General features: G+C 26.2%; 5 protein-coding genes across 6 annotated transcripts; 3 read left to right on the forward strand and 2 right to left on the reverse strand.

The window, feature by feature from the left end:
• Window positions 1-581: 581 nt before the first annotated feature.
• Window positions 582-3,221, reverse strand: Bma-tctn-1 (Uncharacterized protein; the record flags this gene model as incomplete). Its single annotated transcript, XM_043075446.1, has 8 exons — window positions 582-609; window positions 912-1,031; window positions 1,284-1,594; window positions 1,813-1,920; window positions 2,287-2,405; window positions 2,631-2,727; window positions 3,047-3,141; window positions 3,215-3,221. The coding sequence occupies 8 exons, from the start codon at window positions 3,219-3,221 to the stop codon at window positions 582-584; spliced, it is 885 nt and encodes a 294-aa protein (XP_042931380.1).
• A 2,329-nt stretch (window positions 3,222-5,550) lies between these two features.
• Bm10313 (Uncharacterized protein) lies at window positions 5,551-8,762 on the forward strand (the record flags this gene model as incomplete). Its single annotated transcript, XM_043075447.1, has 10 exons — window positions 5,551-5,709; window positions 5,879-5,971; window positions 6,044-6,112; window positions 6,205-6,369; window positions 6,710-6,832; window positions 7,271-7,328; window positions 7,659-7,798; window positions 8,076-8,264; window positions 8,369-8,557; window positions 8,625-8,762. The coding sequence occupies 10 exons, from the start codon at window positions 5,551-5,553 to the stop codon at window positions 8,760-8,762; spliced, it is 1,323 nt and encodes a 440-aa protein (XP_042931381.1).
• Window positions 8,763-10,863: 2,101 nt separating this feature from the next.
• On the forward strand, window positions 10,864-14,282 carry Bm10315 (Uncharacterized protein; the record flags this gene model as incomplete). Its single annotated transcript, XM_043075448.1, has 9 exons — window positions 10,864-11,014; window positions 11,187-11,351; window positions 12,006-12,050; window positions 12,429-12,530; window positions 12,713-12,835; window positions 12,973-13,074; window positions 13,282-13,363; window positions 13,626-13,773; window positions 14,196-14,282. 9 exons carry the CDS (start codon window positions 10,864-10,866, stop codon window positions 14,280-14,282), a joined length of 1,005 nt encoding a protein of 334 aa, XP_042931382.1.
• Window positions 14,283-14,660: 378 nt separating this feature from the next.
• On the reverse strand, window positions 14,661-15,380 carry Bm547 (Uncharacterized protein; the record flags this gene model as incomplete). The annotated part of the gene is made up of 3 exons (XM_043075449.1): window positions 14,661-14,668; window positions 14,832-14,899; window positions 15,352-15,380. 3 exons carry the CDS (start codon window positions 15,378-15,380, stop codon window positions 14,661-14,663), a joined length of 105 nt encoding a protein of 34 aa, XP_042931383.1.
• A 2,778-nt stretch (window positions 15,381-18,158) lies between these two features.
• On the forward strand, window positions 18,159-22,579 carry Bm548 (the record flags this gene model as incomplete). 2 transcript variants are annotated; one of them, XM_043075450.1, is made up of 11 exons in its annotated part: window positions 18,159-18,218; window positions 18,302-18,350; window positions 18,858-19,021; window positions 19,590-19,685; window positions 19,804-19,927; window positions 20,448-20,557; window positions 20,898-21,051; window positions 21,334-21,451; window positions 21,643-21,845; window positions 22,097-22,209; window positions 22,403-22,579. In XM_043075450.1, the coding sequence occupies 11 exons, from the start codon at window positions 18,159-18,161 to the stop codon at window positions 22,577-22,579; spliced, it is 1,368 nt and encodes a 455-aa protein (XP_042931384.1). The 2 variants fall into 2 exon arrangements, with proteins under 2 accessions (XP_042931384.1, XP_042931385.1); XM_043075451.1 differs by having other exon boundaries at window positions 18,159-18,194.
• Window positions 22,580-22,874: the final 295 nt, after the last annotated feature.

The following is a 22,874-nucleotide window of genomic DNA, read 5'->3' on the forward strand; positions in this document are numbered from 1 at the left end:
ATTTCGAAAACAATAAATACCAATTAAAAGGTGAAGATGTCATTTTTGGTCTTTTTATTTGTTTTCAGGTTTTTGCTATTTTTTTGTAAACAGCATTTTCTCTTTTTGAAATTTAACCATGAAAACTTACAACAGAAAAGGAAATAGAGAGGTAGAACTCATTGTAGGGAATTTTAGGATTGTTTTTTGAAAACCTTCAACTTGATTGAAAAGACAATGTAGTCAAGTTCTGAAATCAACAACTAAAGTAGATTTATTTATCAGTTAAATATTTGCAAAATCTTCTGCTTATTTTTGATTAGTTTAAATTAATTAAACTAAAGTTCTCGTAAAAAAAGGATAAAAAAAATCAGATGGCAAAGCAATATTAATAGTTGGAATTTTTGCAAATAGTTGAATTGGTGCAGCAGTTTGATCAACAAAATAAACTACAAAATTAAAATATATATAATGATAGGGGTATGTTGTTAAATCGACAATATCCGGCTTACTTAATTCAATTTTATATGAGATTAAACGATGCGAATAAGATTTAACATTCCCAAAACGTATATAAGCAAACTGAATTGATGCAGCTGTTATTAATTCACAACTTTCATCCATTTCTTTCTGCAACTGAAATAAGTTATTACAGGAAAGAATTAGGAAAATATGAAATTAATAATTAATCGATTATTCATTTTTTGTCATCAGTTAAATTAACTAGATCACATAATATGATTAGCAAATTTAAAGCAATTAAGAATTACAGTTTTTTATTCATTTTCATTTGTGTTCATTCAGTTTTCCTCAAATTGTTACAAACTTATTTTTAGAAATAATTTCCTTCTTTTTTCTTTTTTTTTCTTTTGATTTAATAAATGAATTAAATATTAAAATGAAAATTATGAACCATTTTCGAAGAAGATAACCTATCATTTTGCATTGCAACTGTATCATTTGTGCCATACGGGAAGCTATAAACAGTTACTGCTTTCCATTCATCGAGTAAATATTGAATTTGAGCTAATATCTGAGTACACGTTGTAATTCTGCAAAATGTTTACTTTGCATTAATATAAATTTTATATTTGATTTGTATTTATCAACAGTAATCCGATAATGTACGCATAAAATTAATTCTAGTCTAAAACTTGAAGCAATTAATTAAATTTGGAATAATCAAAATTTATTGCTCATTTCTAAAAATGATACAATTTAGTTACTGAGAGTACTACAATCTACGAATGGTGATAATAATAAGTCAGTTAATGCTTATTATCAAGAAAATTTTTAGAGCAAACCTAAGGCGACATGCCGTATTAATTTGAATACCAAATCGTATATTTACTTGCTGTTTTCGCATATTACATTCCATTCCGGATGGAATTAAAAATGTTTTATTATTGCTACTTTCAATTCGAATAATTTGTCCCATATCATATCCCAATGATTGTGCTAGTTTTACAGCATTTGAAGTGGATGAAATTTCGATGAAAACCGCATCAAATTGATAAAACTGTTGAGAATAACTTTGCTTGGTTATATTAGTATAATGAACACTTGCTGATATATCCTCCAACAATCCATCATGAGTGATAAATTTAATCAATACCTTAATTTATATATTATTTTACTGGTATCAAAACTAATTAAATTATGACAGCATACAAAGTAAGAGGAATATTTGATTTCATTATAATGTTTGTTAATAAAAATGTATGTTTTATAAAATTAGTTATCACCTAATTCAAATTAGAACTATCTATCATATAATTCTGTTGCCTAAATATTAGTATCTAACATTAAGAAGAATGTTTAAAGATAGATCACCGCTGAAACAGCATTAATACATGCTGTACCATTCCAGTACAACCAACGAACCAGATGACTCTTTTCCGGAATACTTTCTATTGATACTACCGTTCTATTTCCATCTTTCTAAAAGGTTTTTTTAATCAAAAATTTATTTTTCATATATTAAAATCATTCGCTTAAAATAATGCTTAAACAAACAATTATTATATACTTCTCACTTACGGAATAGTAAATTGCGAACTTAAAAAATTTATACATGAAATTATTTGAAATGAAAATGAAGTACCATTACTACAGGAACACTGGTTTTGTGTTCTGGGAAAGATGTTTATCATTCATTGTTATTATCAGCAAATGTTTGCATGACCTTAAGTTACATTAAATTTTCACTTTTCAAAAATGTATTATTATTCCCTTTAATATCAATCAGTTCATCTATATGAAAATACTGAAATGAAAATATGAAAATTTAATTTATTAATTACGTACTTTTGTAGAATATTTCCGCAAATAATAGCTAACGTTAAGATATTTTAAACTGATGCAATGCTTTTCATCAAACATATCCCATTGAGGTAAACAAGTTATGCTGATATTCTTGAATAAAGCTAAAATTATTGAGAAACATTTTTAGAAACCATTTTTTGTCAAACTTTCCAGATTCTTTCTTTTTCTTTTTATGAAAAAAAAAAAAAAAAAAACCATTAACTTTAAACTAGAAATAAACAAACCGTTTTTTTCAGTTCAACTAGTTTTTGCATTAACGTTTATATAGGAAAACCTATTAAATGGAACTAGAAAAATAGATAAATGAAAAAATAATTTAAACCAACAAAGCGGTGCAGTTCCAGTACATTGATCTGAAAATACCGTTGCCGGATACTCAAATGGTGTTACCTTTTCTTCATCCCATAACTCAACTATTTCTTCCTAAAATTTCCAATACTTATAATAAACAACAGTTATTCAGTTAGCACCGGTCCAGTTAAATAACCAGAAATCTTGATTACCTTTGCAGAGGAGATAAGGTATGTGTTGATATTGACAAATATGTTTCACTCCCGAAAAAAAACAAAAACAAATTTTTTTCTTCCTTTTTAATAACCTATCAAAATGGTTTTAAACATTAACGACATTTCAATTAAATAATATTAAATACTTTATAATAGTATTACTAACTGAAATCAAAAATACAGGTCGGAAATCTATCTATTATACATAAATAATTTCAATTGCAGTGAAATTTTACCTTTGGAGAGGAGATAATAGTATGTGCTGACGGTAAATACTTTCGAAAATGATTTACTCGACGGAATAGTGTTGCTTTTGTAGAGCCAATATTTTCTGAAAAACTTTTCTTATTTGATATCTTTCTTTCCTATTTTTTCTCCGCCAATTGTTTTCCTTTTTTATTTACCTAACATTTGGTTAATTTTACAATATGTCAAGCTATGAAAATTTAAGAGAAAAAGAATGACTGATTAGCAGAATGACAGTGATCATATAATACTAGGTCTTTCACATCTTGCTACGACATATGCTGTATCAATTTTCAATGTGTTGTTGCTATTACTAATTTTTATTAATCTTCATATATCAATATGTATCAGGTCTTCTTGATCCAACTATTACTCTTTCTTATTTTAATTAATTGACTAATTAATTAAGATACTAACCATTTTGATGTATTATGCAAAACAGTTTATTGGACGGCTTCAGAGGTTTAATCGAATGTAAAAATATTGATTTTATGCAAATATTAGCAAAAATACAAGAAAGGTTGGCAGTGAAAAGGATAAAAAGGACGGTAGCTCTTGACATTACTGCTTATGTTGCCATAGACAACGGAATCGATGACGCCGTTTGCTTAGCAGAGATTTGTAAAATCAGTAATGGGTCTTAGTTGGCATTTATATTCGTCACTTATTTCAATTAAAAAAAATAAAAAAATAAGATAGACTTTAATGTAATGCAATAAATACGGTTATTAGATGAAAAAACCAATGAAAATGAATTTAACGGGAAATTATTTGTTATCAATCAAATAGAATTAATCAGCCAGTGATAATTTCTGACTACATTAATCTTTTTGTTTTAAATTCACTCACTTCATTGTAATAGAATAATTGTTCCAGAAATATTCATTGTAATAAAATAATTGTTTTAGAAATTTTTCATTTTGCGTTTTTTCTATTTCATACAGGCGTGACGCACAGGTGTGAGATGAAAAAAGGCAAAATCAAACATTTGAATAATCAACGATTGATTGATTCAGTTCGTTACTTTCTTTCTTCCAAAATTCATAAATTGCCACAATCTTTCACTCGAAATTAAACAGCGATCACTTAGAATTACTAATAATTAAGTTTAAGTCGTAATTCAGAAATCTATGAACTTTCTAAATTTATGCAAAATGAACACTTTGAAAGAAAAGACGTTAACACTGCTATTACTTCTTTTTCCAAAATGCAGAAATTTTGGAGATATTTTATCAATTTTGACACTTTGCAACAAATTTGCAACAATTTCTCCAACTTTGCCAAAAATTTGACTAAATTGAACGAATTTTCAGAGGGCGATAATGCAATTGTTCTATTTCAATTTAAATTGTGTCTCTTTATTAATTCGACTTCAATTAATGTTATATCTCAAATTTTTTTTCCAGGCTAGAAAAGTAAGAAAAAGATAGCTGCGATCAATGCAGTGAGCTTTATTATGAAATATTGTAAAATATGAATTTGAGCAAATGCCAAATTTTACTTCAAAATGTTTTTTGATTAATTGTTATTTTCATTGATTGATTTAAATAACAGCCAGTGAATGTGATTCTTCAGTAAGTATATATAAGGAACCAAGCGATCGGTTGCTTCCGTCTACCAGTTCCACTCCACTACATTGGTATTTACATTTATTTGGCTTTTTTGATCCGTTTTTTAAAAATAATTCATGAATTAACTTAAGAATTATATTGAATACCAGAATTTCATGCTGAAAATTTTTTTTCTTACAAAAAATAAGTTTGAAAAAATTTGCATTGAAAATTCAACTTTCTATAACTTGAAAAGACAATTTCCAATGGATGAGGATGAGCACAATATGTAACAAACGAAAGCACTTCACATATCACGTGCAAAGTTGTTAATGATAAAAAGATCACAGCTCAACTTTTATTCTTGACTTTTTGTGCAACAATTTGTGTAAAAGTCCAATGCTTCTTATTGTCTCTTTTACATACTTTGATTTATATTTTTAGTAATTGTCATAATTCGCATTATTATGCATTTTTTCTAATCGTTAGCAGCAATTTATCACTAGCTGAAATTAATTTCCCTCTAAGTTCCATTTTTCCATTTATTCTTTGGCTTTTCATCATGAAGATCATCGTAAAAGCTCATCCCTGAACATGACATTCTCTGCAACAATAATTCCTTTCGGCAATTGATGCAAAAAACTGTAATCATAACATCAGCATGAAAAGATTAGAAAAGCTAAAGAAGGTTAAAATTATAGAATATGCGGGAAATGGCAAGATCAGCTTTATTTAAATAAACAGTAGCATAATATAAGCATTGAAAATTATTCATAATTAACAAAATGTTCGCATTCGAAATAACCAAAAATCTAATTTAGATAGATTTAATTGTTTCGATATTACAGTAAGCAGTTTGACCTTGGATTTTTTATAATGAAATGAAGAATTAGATCGATGTAGGATAGATCGAATTTGTAATTGGTGAAAGATAAAAAAACACTATGATGGATGCTGCTGCAAAACAGCCTAAATTAGTAACAGAGGATGCAAAGAAAGTATTGCCAAAAGAAAGTATTGAGAAAAAGGAAGTGGAAGAAAACAGATTGAATCGAGAAAATCGAATTCTGAGTCAGATGGAGCGCAGAATTGCCACTTATCAGGTTGCTGTCAAATACCATTCATAAAATATCAAATAAGAAGAATCCGACAAGTTAGTACAAATTACGGAAAAGAACAGATATTAAGTGATAAAATAGCCTTGGTGAATTGATTAATTCATGTAGACTAACATATATTAGAATAAATATAAATGAAATATTCATCTTCCAGCTAAGTTGTACCAAATTTGGTAAAGACACTCAAAAAAGATATCAAAATCAAACAATGTCAAAATCACAACTGAAATCGTTAAATCTCGAAGAAGTATGTCCATTTATATTATGAATGTCTGATAAGGTTATTAGTAAGACTGATTACAAACACCGTTTACTGCAGGTTGAAGAGGAGAAGCATGCACTTGCTAAACATTTGCGCTCCATTGCTCCATTCAATCGCCGTTGGCAGGTTTAACGTTTTTAATCATTACTCAAGTCGACTTCTTAATTTAATAATAGTTTACAAAATTTTTTACGGAATTTGAATCATACTTTCTTTAGGTGACTGAAACAATCAATGAAGGAACATATGGTGTAGTATTTGCAGTACGTGATGTAGAAACCGGTACAAGAGGTGTTATAAAAGTTGCTAAATCAGTAGGTAATGATGCAGGTAATCAAGCAGCAGAATGGGAAGGTTTCGTACTGGAAAAAATTTATAAAAATGTACTTTTTCTGATATATGAACGAATATCAGCTTACCAAATTTTACATCTACGCTCGTAACTCATAAAAGTTCAAACTTCGAGATTTGACTTCACACTGTCTTAAACATAAAGTCATTTTGTGAATGTACGAAACAGACTCTTGTTCAATAGATAAACGGTAATTAATGCTAAAAGATAGATTATCGATTCATTCTCACATTTTCTTTTGTTTTTTTTCAGTTAAAAAGATTACAAAGGAAAAAATCACGGGAAAAAACCAATTAAATCTAAAGTAATTTGTTTAGTCTAAAGTAATTTTTTAATAAGGCTTCCATCTTTATTGAACATTATATGAATAGAATCCAAATGCAAGCATCGTGCGATTGTTAGATAAAGGTATGCTTGCTGATCAAAATGGTGCAGGGATGGAATTTATGGTACTTGAAAAAGCAGAAGTTGGAATTGTGGAATGGCTCAACAATGTAAATAAATTATTCTTTTTCTCTATTCTTTTTTTTTTTCTAATTTTCACTTGCAGTTATCATTTAAACGTAAATTCGGATGTTATTTCATAAGTAAAACAAGAATTAGAAATGAAGAGAAGAATGAATAAATAAATGACTTTAATTTAAAGCCCAATCATTCATTATAAAACATTTTGCTAATTACGGTAAAATAAAATATATAGTGATAGTAATAGTTACCAGTACTTTCTTCTTGTTTCTTTTCTTGACTAGTCTACCCTTCAATTTTTAATAACTTGAAACTAATCAAATGGCTATTTATATGTTGATGAAATGAAGTCAACAAAAATAAAACAAATGTTTTGAGGAATCATAATTAATTAGCAAAGAATTTATTATTTCTCTCATAAATCTTTCAGAAAAAAAAAAAAAAAAAATGATAAAAGAATTTTACAGTACAGTGGTTTAAAACGGAAACTTGCAGTTACTCAAGCTATGCTACAAATGTTAAAAGGTTATGTATAATTTGGCGGAGTTAATTTAAATTTAATTTAAAATTAATTACAAAATTACTGAATTCAAATTCTTGAAGTTTAGGTGAAATTTCAAAATGAATTATTTTGAGCAAAAACTTATCTTGGCCCCCATACTTTCTTAACAACGAAAGCATATAATGTTTAATATCTATCACATCTAAGAGCAAATAAATATTGTTTATGAAAATACTTCAAACTTATAATTTTTATTTCAAAATTAAAAAAAAAAAATTATCACATCAAAAATGTTAGAGTATGAATAAATTTTTGAAATGAAAATTACACATCTACTGCTTCCTCTCATGCAGGAATTCATGATATGCACCGAGAAGGTTTATTGCATCGTGATCTGAAACCGGATAACATGGGTATATTAAGTAGTGAACAACCTTTTGTAGTACTGTTTGATTTGGGCATGACAAAAATGTATACTGATGAAAATGGAGAAGTAAGATTTATGCTAATAATTAAATGATTGCTCTGTAAGAAAAGTATTAACTTTATGATGGAGCAACTTTTGATAACTGATTAACACAAAGTCGCTTCAATCATTTTATTACGGTGATATTCTGAAATACAAAAGATAATGACATTACAATGAAAAAATATCGTGGTCATATTTCTAAATTGTAAACAGTCTAGAAAGTTGCTATGGTGCCGATATGATGTAAAACTGTAATATAATAGTAGCTATAATCTAAAATTAAAATATTTGTGTAGTTTAGTGTCGGACACCACGATCAATATGTCCGTTTCGTGGTACCCCGGAATGGTGCAGTGGGTGGGCATCAAAAGGTCGTGAGCAGAATCGTTTCGATGACTTAATCGCATGGTTATATGTGGCATGTGAACTTTACGACCCAACTGCTAGCGTTACACAGCCATTGCCTTGGACATATCGTCAAAGCGAACGGGTAACTTTCTCATATTCGAAAATAAGTTATTCAAATTAAATGACTTCAAAAGTATTCATTTTGCTGTAAACTATGAAAAAAAGTCATTTTGATCATATTTTTAGATTGTAAACTACTTAAAAACAATTTATTGTCCGGCACAAATTTTGCTACGGCGAGCACCGAGGCAATTCTACGAAATTAATACATATTTAATGACAGCAAATCGAAATACAACACCGAAATACAAATTCCTTGCTGACAAAATGATGGAAGCAATCAATGAGTTGCAAGCTTTGGTCGATCAAGAGAAAGTAATTGAAATTGTCCTAAAAAAGAGTGTACTTGAAAATAAAACAATTCAAATATTCTTCATTTTAGGATGAAAAAAGTAGTGGAAAAAAACATGGAAAGAAAGAAGCTTCAATTAAAACAGATAAAACACCAGCAGATAAAACAACTGAAAATGTTGAAAAAGTTCAAATGAAGAAACAAACAAAAGAAAAAGGAAAAAAATAAATTAAAAGGATAGAAATGAAAATAGAAAAGTAATTAAGAATCTTTCGCAGATTATAATATTTGCTCAGTAGCATTAATTTTCTTTACTTTTTATTATAAGCATTGCTTAATATGCCAATAATAACCGAAAAGGATGCTGAAGAATAAAAAAAGAACCACATTTTTTTCATTTCTTTCATTTCAAAGTATTCGTCTGCATATTTTTATACTCATACAATAACTATCCTATTCCGTTTACAGTACCATTCATCCTTATTTGCTAACATCGTTAATTAGAGCTTCAAATTTCAGTATGATTACTTGTAGAAATAGCACATTCTTCCGATCAAATGACATTAAGTTTGTCTCAAAAAAAAGTGCACAATTTTTCAACAACAAAAAAGCACCAAAAAAGAAATTTCATGTTCAATTCTATAAAAAAATGCTCATAAATCAAAATATTACGACAGTGACAAAAGTGATAACGAATCAGACGCTGATAAAAAATATTCTCATCAAGCTTACTAGAAGATTTTCTCATTACTTCATTTCAATTTCATCGTTTCTGTCATTGAGATGGTCCAAAAAGTTTTTTTTTTTCGTTTTCTAGGAAAGCTCGAAATTCGCATAAAATTCAACAATTTGGATTTTAAATATGATAGTGAAAGACAAATTTCTTGTCAATTTGATTTAAGCTTTCGAGATTCCCATTCATTTTTATTTGGCATTAATATGTAAGGAAGTCTTTTTAATGATCGAGCAATATCTACTACAAAATGTTAAGTAGCAAGAAGTAATTGATTAGAAAAAATTGCAAAAGTGGACATTTTCAAGTGCAAAATGTGCGCATTCTTATTAACCTTTCGTTATATTTGCAAATAGAAAAGATTTGGAAATTTTTTATGAATTTATTTTAAAAATTAAGAATTTATTAGTGAATCATGACCTGATCTTATGGTCACAACACGATGGGCTGCAGAGTACCTTTATGCAAAGAATTTTCGTTGGTTTGGAAGTTATACGATATGCACCACCACTACTTGCACACTCTGTGGCTGTTCGTTTATTGAAAGTCGTGACTGTCATCTAAGTCAGTGCTTGCCGTTTCCAATGTTTCCCTAAAAGGTTCGAATGTACTTCAAATGGAAGTCAGAAACTGAAGTGTAGAATAAAGATTTATGGTTGTGAAAAAACTGGAATGCATCAATTTTCACAACTTCACTTTCTGCGCGACATTTTTAACTACATTTGAGTTCCTATTTTTTTACATAGTTCGGTGCCTGCGATAGAATCAAACGTTAAATTCGTTCTTAAATTGTCATTATAAAATTCAAACTTAAAATTAGCAAACTAAAATTTGAATTTCTGTTTAGAAATTAACATAAAAGTTAAAATATAAGAGAAAATCACAATTGATATTTCCCAATTAAATTAATGAGCGAAATTTCCAAAATTTCCTTTTTCATCCTTTTCAATCCTTTATCAAATTTCATCTTTTAAATTTTCACTATTTAATTTATACAATCTCAGAAAGTAAGCAATAAGCAATATCAAAGAAGAAAAAAAAAAGACTTTCCAGAAGATCTTTCTACTCATTTAATAAAGTATAGTATTTCAGAATAAATTATTTAGTCACATAACTTCCCGTATTTTTCATCCATAAATTCACTTCTTCTCACATTTCGAAATGTCATACTTTTTCTTCCACCATTAAATGCTTCATCTGTCTTTTTTTTTTTTTTTTGATAATGTAAGAAATGTCAAAAACCTGTTTTACTCATAACAAGGAAAACAAATTATTGTCACCATGTCACATTGAAGCAATTTGAGGAGGAATGAAGGCAATTACTTCTTCCTGCTATCCATAAATTTGTTTCAAATATTCCACTTTTTTTTTCACTTTTATCAGATTTGTTTTTTCTTTTTGTCGTTTCAAATCGTTACATTTATTTCATTTCCTTTTTTTATATTCCAAATAGGTTTATAATATTTTTTATTATTAATTTAAATGTAAAAGGGTAGTGCAAAATATGAAATGCTAGCTTTTTTTCAACGGCAAAATTATAATTATCATTTCGCTGACAAGAATATTTTAGTGATTGTTTTAGTCATTCTGATTATCATGAGGATAAATCCATTACGATTGTTATCATTCATCAGTTTACTTGTCACAGCAAAAACCCAACGATCAATTATTATAACACATTGGCTTGGTAAAGGTACAAGAAATGTTAAACATGAAACTATTGCCAATAATATTCTCGATAGTGATGGTAATTTTAGTATTATTTTTATTATTAATACAAAGTTAATCAAAATAAATGTGCGGTTTTATTTGTGATAATATTTTATTTCCAAATATTCTTAATAAAAGTCATTTTAAGGAAATAAAAGAAACCATACAATAAAATACAACAAACACTTTGGTTTTAAGAATAATTTCAGGAAATATTATTCCACAAACATCAAATGGAAGGAAAGATGTGAACGACAGAATGATTTATGATTGTACTGATATTATGGGAAAAATACGACAAAACGGTGAAGAGTATGAACGACCAAATGGTCGATTTAAATATAAGTGTAATAATGGCATTGAAATTATTACAGGTTAATTTTACTGTTAAAAAATTTAGCATAATGTTTGTTTTTTTATTGTAAGATAAATCAATAAAACGAAAGTTTTGAAAAGATGCAAAAAGAAAGAGATGTTTAGGCAGCTATATTGTGTGTTTTAAGTTGAAATTACAAATTTCAGTAGAGTTATGTCAAATAATAAAATAAATGAACACTAAATACGCTAATAATATTCTTAGTTAAAATAATTTTATAGTCTCTGATTCTATTTCAAAAAAGAAAAAACAGTCAGTTGACGTTTTTTAAAAATGATAAAAATATATCTCATAGCAATAATGGAAGTGTAAAATTTAGTAATGTAAATAGCACCGATCGGGATTAACATACTTTAGGAAGAAAATCATTAATTATATGAGCAATAAGAAATTCATTTGAAAGGACGGTCAAGATTTGTTTAAAAACTAGAAAATTATCATAACCTCATTCTACTATCAATGAAATGTTTTGTGCAGTTCAAATAGCATTAATTAGAAATAGCACATCTACTCATAATTTATGATAACAATCAAAGAATCAAATTGTTTCCTAATCTTTATGTCACTGAAATTGCTTAACCTTTGAGTTTAACATTTAATCAAACATTTTTCACTGAAAACAATAGTAATATTTATTTTGTCTTTTTTACAGCTTGTATCGGTTCTGAACGAACTTCTAAAGCAATAATAAAAATTGGTGAAACATTGACTAAGGATGGATTTTGGCATAAATGTATTCACCATGCAAATAATGAAACAGCAATTTATACAGAAGGAATCATTTTTAAATAATTAGTTTCTAATGAATACTTAATTTTACTATTTAATTTAATTTTTAATCGACCTTTAATCTTGCTATTTGATTTAATTTGTCATTATGTTCTTTGTTTTTGTTTTTTTTTTTATTGTCACACAAATATCATTTGCCTTGATAGTGTTCCAGCATATTTCTTTAAAATTTATCACGATTTATTCGGAAAATTAATTAATTATCATTCATTTTTGAAGTCATCAAATTAATTAGTACTTATTAATAACAGATATATTATTATTATTATTACTATTATTATTACAGAAGCAGCATGTAACGTAAATGATAAATTATATCACATTGATGACGAAATTCGATCCCAATTTTTGTTGATGAAATGCACTGAAAATGGTTACAAAATAATTGGTGAATACTAAAAGTTTAATTTAATTTTAATTTAATATATTTTAAATAAAATATTCATTTAATTAATAGGACATACTATTGCACGCTTAGAGATATAAATCTTTAAGATAAAAAAAAATTTTTTTGGAAAAATCTTTGAAAACGTTTTTTGACATACATATGCAAATACATAATATATTCAGGTTGTTATTATACTGATAAAAACAAGAAGATAATAGACATGAAACTAGATTCAGTATCTGAAACGAATGATACGATACATCATTGTGAGGACAATAACAATAACATACAGTACTATACAACAGGTACTGAATCTTTCATTGACTTAATTTAAAAGTTAAAAACTTGTAAAATAAATAAGCTCTTTCTTTTGTTGTTTTTAATTATTCTAGAATTTTTGATTAAATTTACAAAGTAGTATTAAATTTTCTAATGTTTGTAGCAATTGGTTGTGTGAAATATGGCAAAAAGCATAAGGAAGGCGAAAAATTTGCAAGAAATCATTTACGTTATGAATGTAAAAATGGAATAGTTGATATTATTGGTAAAATTTTATGGCTTTTAATTTAAAAAAAAAAAAAAAAAAAAAAAAAAAAAAAAAAAAAAAAAAACTTTGAATAAAATCTTTGTAAAATTAAATTAAATTGATGAAGTTATTCCATGTTTAGGAAAAAGCTTTTGATCTCGTAATTAATACGGAGTTTATATTTGCATTTAAAAATTTTACTTAGAATTTTTACTGTAAATTTAGGTTGTTATATGGATGAAATAGGACGGAATATTGAAATTGGCGATATTATTGTTGAAAAACATATGCTATATAAATGCTCTTTGTAGGTTTTATTGGGAATGTTTGGATTTTGAATAAAATTTAATAAGGGAGAAGAAAAGATGGATGACAGTTTTTAACAATCAATTTACAGTAATAAGTAATGAGGAAATTAATTTCATTAAATTATTTGGTAATATTAACATGATAAACTAATATCAGATAGCAATGATATCATTGTCAATGAATATTCAAAGTATCATATATTCAGTGGAAATTTTCGAATAACGGTAATGAATTGGAGTTTCACAGAATTTTATTTATAGTGAAAGTGGTGAAGTAAAATATGAACAATATCCTTGTGGATTGAATGGTACACCATCGTGTGAAATTTCACAAAGACAACAAGGACCAATTAAAAAGCCAACAATATCTAAGCTTAGTCCAAGCTTTGGAGCACTTAGTATTGCGCAGGTAAAGACTTAATTTAATATTCATTCTTATAAACATACTATGCTATTTCATCACTAAAAAAAATAAAAAGCGAAAATATTTCTGAAATTTGCCATTTCATTATCCATTGTTTTGTGCTTTGCACATATCCGACTGTTAGCTTAGTAGGAGTATGATAACGATATTATAAAATTAATTCGTTTAAATGATGACAACATTGTTTACTGTTGTGATAATATTTCAATTAATTATAATTTGCTTTTTAGAGGTAACAAAAAAATATTAAATAGATAAATTAAAGTTCAAAATTTACATACCAGTTAATGGAGCTTTTAATAATTTTCCATTGCAGATTCTCTTTTTTTTCCTTCTGTGAAATTTTACTCATGTTATGAAAAATAATTTGTATCAATTAATTTTGTTTTTCTTAAATTAATTTTCAGTATATTAATCGAGGCAATGATAAGATTATAACCAATTCAAACGGAATGAAATTGGAATTTATGCAATTACCTTCCCGCATCATTTAGCTAATCCTTAGTGCAACTATATCTTATAAAATCTTCTGTTTGTGATATCATTTCAAATTACAAGCACTTAAAAAACATTTGGAATAATTTTATTCATAAAAAATAAAGCATTTTTACAATATTAATCAAACAACAATCATCTACGATATTACTGCTAATAAATCTTTTATGCAATGCAAACAAATAATTTGCCATGCACCTAACAATAAGCAAACAATTAGAACTACCTTTTTTAATGGAAATTTTATGGCTCCAGCAAGCGCTGGTCCTTTTCATGATAAAACCAAAAAAAACTTGTATGGGTATGCAACCATTATTTATAGGATTAAATCCTAATCTACATACAAAACTACAGGAACCTTTCAAATTAACGCATTCCTAATTTTCTGAAAAGAATTATGTCAGTGTTATCATTAAATAATAATTATATCAATGGTAATTACTATCTATTGTTGACAGAACTTGAATAACAACATTTTTATGTTTTTAGTAAAATGATTAATTTAAAAATTTAATTAAAAGAGGAGAAATTAAATTGGGGAAACTTACCACCGTGTGTTTGTACCCAATTAATATACAAGCATTCATTAATATCCATACATTTATTGACATCAAATCTGTAAACAAAAAGTTAAAACAATTAATTTTACAAACAGCTATATAATTGAAGTCATGAATACCAAATTAAAAAGGACAAAAGCAATTCCATTTTAAATCATTTTCAGAATAACAACTAGTAATGTAAAATAGTGCGAAATTTAAATAATGGTGTAAACAAATAAGCAAATTAAAATTCCATCATTGTATTTTCCATAAATAAAAAAGGGAGTTTTATTCATTTACCAAAATATATATTCCGGTCCGGCACAAGCACATGAGACATTCCATAAATTCCGATTTTCATTATAACTTGATTTCAATCCATAAGCATCATTTCTAGGCATGGTATATATATTTTATCAATATTTAATCATTTTAATAAAAAAATTAACTTGTACAAAAATATAATAATAACAATAATTAAATGAGACAAAACAATAAGCAGAAATTGGGTAAAATAAAGTTTTACCTTGATTTTGCGCATCGAAAACGTTCCATTTCAAAAGATCCTAATGTTATATAATTTCTGGTTAATGCTTGACTAGGCCACTATAGTTATAAATTTTGTTTAACTTGTAAAAAAACGAAATGCTCTGCTTTGTAATAAAAATGATTTAAATAATTTTCTAAAATAATTTAAATAAAACTAAAAGAATTAAACTTACAATAAACTAAAATAAATTTTTTTTTTGCAATATATTCTTTTTCTTTATTTTTAGTAATTTCTTCCTATAAGAAAAATTGTTTCAGTTTAGAAAAACATAAAAATTTTAGCAAACAAATTTATGGTATCAAATATATAAATTTATTTCAAAATAAGGATCGACATAATAGATGATAATGTTACATTTCAGATTCTTTCATCATTTTAATTTTATTAGTGCCAAAATTATTAGCTTAAATATTACAGAAGCTGTAAACGGGAAATTTAAATTAAAAAAATTCATGATTACAATTTGAAAAGAAGGGTGAATGATTAGAAATCAGATAATAAATTCAAGTAATTTAACCATTTTCTTATTTTTCCTTTAATGATAATTAATTGTGATAAAACGTTTTGATAATTAGTAATAACAGATATAACAATCGGTTAAATATTGCAATATGGTAGTTTTTCCAGAATTCTAATACTATATTCTTTGACATCCAGCACAGATGAATAGCAAAAAAAACATAATCAAACATTTGATGGTGAATTAATCGACGAACTTCACTCTTCTTAATCACAATAATATTATTATAATCATAGCAATCCTTAAGCAATGACAAACAAGAATTTAGGAATGGAAACGAAAATTTGATCTTTTTGAAATGTAAATTTAAAATTAAAGAGAATATTTAATTGAAACAAATTATTCAGCCTATCATAACATGCAATGACTAAATCAGTTTCAATTTTCCCCAATAAAAAATGTAAACGAATAGTAATATACCTTATAATAAATTCGTCATAAATAACGGATGTAAAAAAAAGTACATTGCGTTTTTTAATATCATTCCTGGCACTATCAATACATAACTGAAACAAGCATCATTTTATTTAGTTTCGAATTAATCATATTTTTATTTAATCAACAGTTGCTCTTATAAATCAATTATTATGATTTTATATAGAAATAATCTGTTAAATTTCAATAATTTCTAGCATAACTTTCTAGTATTTCTAGTTACATTTTCAAATTATTTTAATAACATTATGAAGCCTATATATATTATATAAGGCTAAAAAAGCCTGTATATATTATATAAGATTATAATATTTTATTTTAAATTATGAACCTTTATTAGTTGAAATCAAAATCATGACATTCAATCATCACTTTTATGACTGGGCCAAATTAGTGGTATTAAACGAATACTTGAAAAAGATAAACAAAATGTTAATCAGACGAAGCAAGATTTAAATTGTTATAATAAATCCTTCATCAATTGTGAATTTGATGAGAAATAAGGATTCCGAAATATGCTTAAATAACAAATTTTTTAAAATTGTCAACGAATCTAGCGTAAAATTGGCTCAGATTATTGTTAGAAATAAGCAATAAATAAAGCACAATCATTTGTAATTTATAACTATTTCATTTAAAAACCTTAAATCCTTTAATGCATACTTCACGAAGATCATTGGAAAAATTAATCTGTGGAAAAGAATAAATAAGATTACTATGTGTAGTGGATAGCTGTTCAATCCACATTTGATAAATTCGAGAATAAAATGCAAGTTGACCAAGAATATTCATATAATAAAGGCGCACATATTTTCTCATCGATTTTATCTCCCTTAAATTTAAAAAATATTGAAATTAAGTTCATTGTTAATTAATAAAAATATTTAATAAATTGGATGAAAACATACATACCTTGCGTACTTTTTAAGTAATGTTTAATTAAAATCGCCTAAAAAAGCCTTTTCTTCCGTATGTTCAATAGAAATTCTAAGTTGTGCAGTGTCAACAATAAAACAAATGATAGTTTAAAATTGAAATGACCGCGTATCATTGTCAGTTCAATTCGTATTTCCATTTTTATCAGTGGGAATAAATGAAAACGAACAATTCTCCTTTCTCACTTGAAAATTTTTTCTTTTTTTACATTTAGGAAAAAAAACGAGTTTTTTTTATTGTTAATCAAATTCTTCATTTATACAAAAGAAAAAGAGAAAATAATTTACTAATAAAATAAGTATTTCAATACATACAAACAATAAAACATAAAAAAATACGTAAGGATTATATCTGAAAGTCTTTCAGTTCTTTGCTAAAATTTTAATTAAATTTTAATCAATTTAATTCACTAATTAATTCAAAATTTCCATTTTCCATTAGTTTCAATACATTCAATTATCTGATTGTTTTCAACCAAAACCATTAGAATAATAACATTCTTTTCCTAGTTTCCATATAGTTTTCAATTTGAATTTCAAATTTTATTTATTTTTTTTCGATTCCTTTGCTGCCGAATTTCGTGTGAAATTTCACAAGCTATTTTTAAACAATTATTTTTGTCAAGCTCAGCACTTCAGTGCAACATTGCCTCATTTGAAAAATATTAAATCCACTATTTTCTTTTGCAATAAAATTGCTATTCAATAACTGAAAAATTGAAAATATTTAAAAATTTTTTGAATACAAATTTAAAAATGCAATCCATGAAGTGTAAAATTTAAATGTTAGGAATGCAAATATTGAAAATATGAATGGTATAAAAGACTTATTGTCATTTCTAAATTTATTTGTTTTAATAACCATTGTTAGTTGTGGAAGAATTTCAATTAAGATGGATGAGAAGAGACGCAAATCATTCGTGAACAAAGTGAAGAAACTAATATCTCTCTCTGTAATCGTCAATTTTTTCTTCTCGTTTTTTTTTTTTTAAATTTTTATTAACCATATTTTGTAATGAATATATTTATTTTACAGAAAGAAAGAAATCGAGCAAAACAAATTATTGAACCCGATTCACAGCGAAGTAAACACTGTATTTCATGCTCTTTTTGTTTTATTCATGCCTTCGCCAAAAATAAACGATTTGCCGAATATGCGTTAAGCAACTTTTGATAACTGATTAATTGATCGTTTCTTATTCCATTATTTGTAAAGTTTTGTAAAGGAAAAAGTACGAAGGAAAAAGTAAAAAAGTAGATTTTACTAAAATTTATAAGTTAAAATCGGAAAGAAAATGCTTTTACCCATGTGAAATATGCCAAAACTTTGATCGTTCTTTTCATTAAAACAATAACTTATTTTGTCGCATTACCTGTCCCTCTAGTTTTTTTTTTCAGTCCGAAACTTTCTCCCATTCCCTTCTTTTTCATTTCTTCATTTGTTTTAATGACAGTTGTTACTTAATTTTGTTCAAAAGTATGTTTTACAGAAACTGAAAAAAATTGAAAGAAGTAAATCTGAAATGAAATTATTTAATTTTAATCAAAGGCATTACGCAATGCTTGATTATAAAAACTGAAAACGATTTCAGCTTCAGCTCAAAGGATATCAACTAAAAAGTTGACAAAACCTTCTCCTTCACCTGCATTTACACGTCGACTGCACTGTGCCAAAGTAAGTGACGAGAAGCTTCACACGAAGCAATCGCGCAAGCAAAGTAAACGTGTTAACAATGAGAATCAAAATATTGCTAAGGTAATATGAAATTGGATTTCTTTCATGAATTTATTTGCTTTAATCTTAAATAAATTGCTATTAAATGTCTGCTTAATTTAGTATACTTTAATTTATATTACTCTCTGATTAAATATTGTTCAACTGATATTGTCATTTGGCCTAACATTGATAAAAATGTTAGGATTGTAATGATTAGATAAAACGAATACTTAATGATAACAAGGTAACACTAATAAATAAAATTTGATTGATCGTCAGTGGTAAATAATTACATTACATTAGTTAATTTAAATTGAATTCAGTTTCAGTTAGTAATTAATTTATATTATTATCTGATTGTTACTTGAGTTAATATTGACTGAACAGAGTAGTACTGAAAAGGAAAAGTGTATATGCAGAAAAGATTAAAATGAGTTGAAGCAGATTTATGACAGAAATAAATTAAAATGCTCATTTAGCAATTCATCAGAGATCGAGCATATAGATATTTGTTTCTTCATTTAATTCATTCATCTCACTAATTATATTTAAATTTTTCGATAAAATTTCTTAAGAATTGTCATTTAATTTTTACCACTTATTACAGGTTAAAAAGTCGCCTAAAACAATTAAAAGTAAAACACACGAGAGCAAATTTTCATTAGATGAAAAACAAAAAGAAACGTTTGTCAATTTTATTAATGTAAATTAACAAATATATTGTTTTTTTTTTTTTTTGTTATTACTAAATGTTTGTTTAAAATTTTAAAACTTTTGGAAGGATTTCTTTTGAAGCTGTAAGTCGAACAATATTAATTTAGGAAATTTACGATCTTGGTGTAAACGGACTGGTGCAACAGTTTGTGGACCAAGTTAGCACTTATAAGCCTAATAATGATCAGTGCGACGCTTTCAAAAGAAATCCTAAACGGAATCGATACAAATGTAATTTCGATAAACTTTGTCAGTTTAAGTAAAATGAGTCTAGCATTTATTATTTAAGTAATGAAAACTGTGATATGATTAAGTAGAATAAAAACATATTGGATACTTTTAATGACTTTTTTTTTTAAATTTTTATTTTTTTTTTTTTAAAATTTATACATGATTAATATTTTTTTTTTTAAAATTTATACATGATTAATAACTCAGTAATATATTTACTGTAACTTCTACAATTACTTATCATTTATTACAATTACACATTTATGATTACTACATAATATTATATTTGTTGCATTTATTACATTGATTATTTTTATAGTAACTCATTGATATTATTTATTGCAGTTACATACTGATCACTCCTGCACTAGTTCATTAATTTTGCTTACTATTATTCTTTAAATAACAAAATCTTCGTTGCTTTTCATTAAATTTTTTATTTCTCTTGTTTATTAATCATACATAAATAATTTTTATTAATATAATATTCCATCAAATATTTTAATAATTTTCACGATAGGTATCCAATGTTTGGATAATACGCGGGTAATTTTAAAACAGGAACAAGATTACATTCATGCAAATTATGTAACCAGCAAATATCTTTTGAATCAATTCATTTGTACACAGGTAAACGCGGAACAAAATAAGTTATCCTACTTTTCATTTTCAAGAAACAAAAAACGAATAACCTTGCAATTCACTAACAAAATTTGCATTTAATGCATTAAATAGTATCAGAAATTTCATTAGTATTATAAGTATTTAATAGATTACAAAAATGATTAATAATTACTTTGAAAATATTAATTGAATATAAATTTTGCAATTTTATATTCGATTATGTACTACGAAATAGCTTATAGTATGAAAATTATTCCATAATTTATACAAAAAATTCATTACTATAAGTTCTCATTTCATAAAATTATTATTTTTCTACTTAAAATACAATATAAATTAAAATAAGGCACCAATGAAATCAACAGTAAATGATTTCTGGATAATGGTAATGCAAGAAAATGTTCGTTACATCATTATGCTTTGTAATTTGGTTGAAAGTGGCAAAAAAAAATGTCACACATATTATCCCACTGAAGTAGGCTCAAAAATCAAATTTAACGGTACCATTATTTTAAAGTATAAATGATAAATTTATGTGATTTTTATAACACGGAGATAGTTTTAAATAAAATAGCAGAAAATATAATAATAATAATAATAATAAAGCGTAATAAAAAAGAATTGTCATCAAAATTTTTCGCAAAAAAAGTAATTTTTTTTAAATAATTTTACTCCAGTTATTTTTGAAATAATCCCTTCTCACTATAATTACTAATATTATATTATTATTATTGATTATTATTAATTGTTATGATTTAAGCTGTGTTAAAAAAATATTTCAGAAATAACAATATCAAACGTAAATGTCGATTTGCGTGATAGTAAAACAATAATATCACAATTAAAAGTTGAAAAAAATGATAGCGCATTATTTGTTTCACACGTGCTTTGGAATGATTGGTATAATTTTTCCATTTCTCAGCTTCTCACCTACTTTATTAATTATATTTTATCATCTTATGAATAATGATTGTTTCTCTTTTTTAAAGCTTTTCTTCACTTCGTTTCAATTCCATGACGACTGTGATGGGTTGAAATATATATATTTCTCAAGGCTTGATTATGAATATATGTATATATATTTTTTTTAGGCCAGATCACGGAGTACCAAGCAGTGAATTAGCGCCATTTCAAATTCTTAAAATGGTGCGTCGATCAAGGAAACGTCCAACTGTAATACATTGTTCAGCAGGTGTTGGTCGTACAGGTACAATTATCGCTATTGAAATGGGTCTTGAACAACTTCTTCACTGCGTACCACTGCATTTGGTCGAACTATGTAAAGAATTAAGAAGTACGATTTCAAATATTTGATTATCTCTATTATTAGAATGAAAATTGTAATATTTGGAAACAAAAAAAAAGTTCGTAAAACTTAAAATATTTAGTGATTTATATTTAAAAATTTCTGCTATATCAAAATTTTTAAGTTGTTTTTTTTTTTTTTTTAACAAAAGTACATTTTTTTTTTAACAATATATAAAAATTAAAGAAAGAATGAAATTATTTTTTCAAAGATTTAATGTTAAGTATACTGTATTTCAGATATGCGTGCTTTTAGCGTGCAAACAGACTTACAGTATGTTTATATTGCCAAATGTTTATTGGCTTATGCATGGTGTTGTGGGATATTTATCAATATTCCAAATCTGATTCCGGTTACTCATCTTCTTTCTTAAGCAATTCTTTTTTTGATCTGGTTTAACATTTCAAATATGATTTTAATGATTTTATACTATGCTTCAAAAAATCTATGTCGTGTCATGTCAATCGAATAATTGCTACCACCAAAATGTTGTTGTATTTGTAAATATTTTCGAATTTAAGAAAATTATTTATTCACTATTTCAGAAATCAGATTCATTTGATAAAAAATATAAGGAATTAATGGAAAGTCAACAATATTTAAAAGCGGTCGAAGAATCACCAAGCGGCTTAATAGCAAATCAAATGACAGGTAGCGTAAATAAAAAATCAAAAAGTGATGGGAAGCGAAAGGAACTAATTAATAGCGACGGTTCTGATTAAAATCTCTGTAGCTTCATTAATTTCGTGACATACCTTCGAAAACTTTTATTGCCGCAAATAATATTTGGGGATGAAATCACTGAACCGATATGATCAGATCAGCTTTTTTTATCTTTGATCTTCATTAGTATCATAAGTTGTCACTACTTGTCACTTGTCACATTTCATATTGACCATTTATTAATGCTTAAACTGCAGTTATTTGAATAATATCAGGTGAACAGATATTATCGATCTTTTTTTTAATCTCATTAAATAATTCTAATGTTCATACTGTTATATAAATGATCAAGCA

Source organism: Brugia malayi, assembly GCF_000002995.4.
Source record: "Brugia malayi strain FR3 genome assembly, contig: Bm_v4_ChrX_scaffold_001, whole genome shotgun sequence".
Taxonomy (NCBI): Eukaryota; Metazoa; Nematoda; class Chromadorea; order Rhabditida; family Onchocercidae; genus Brugia; species Brugia malayi.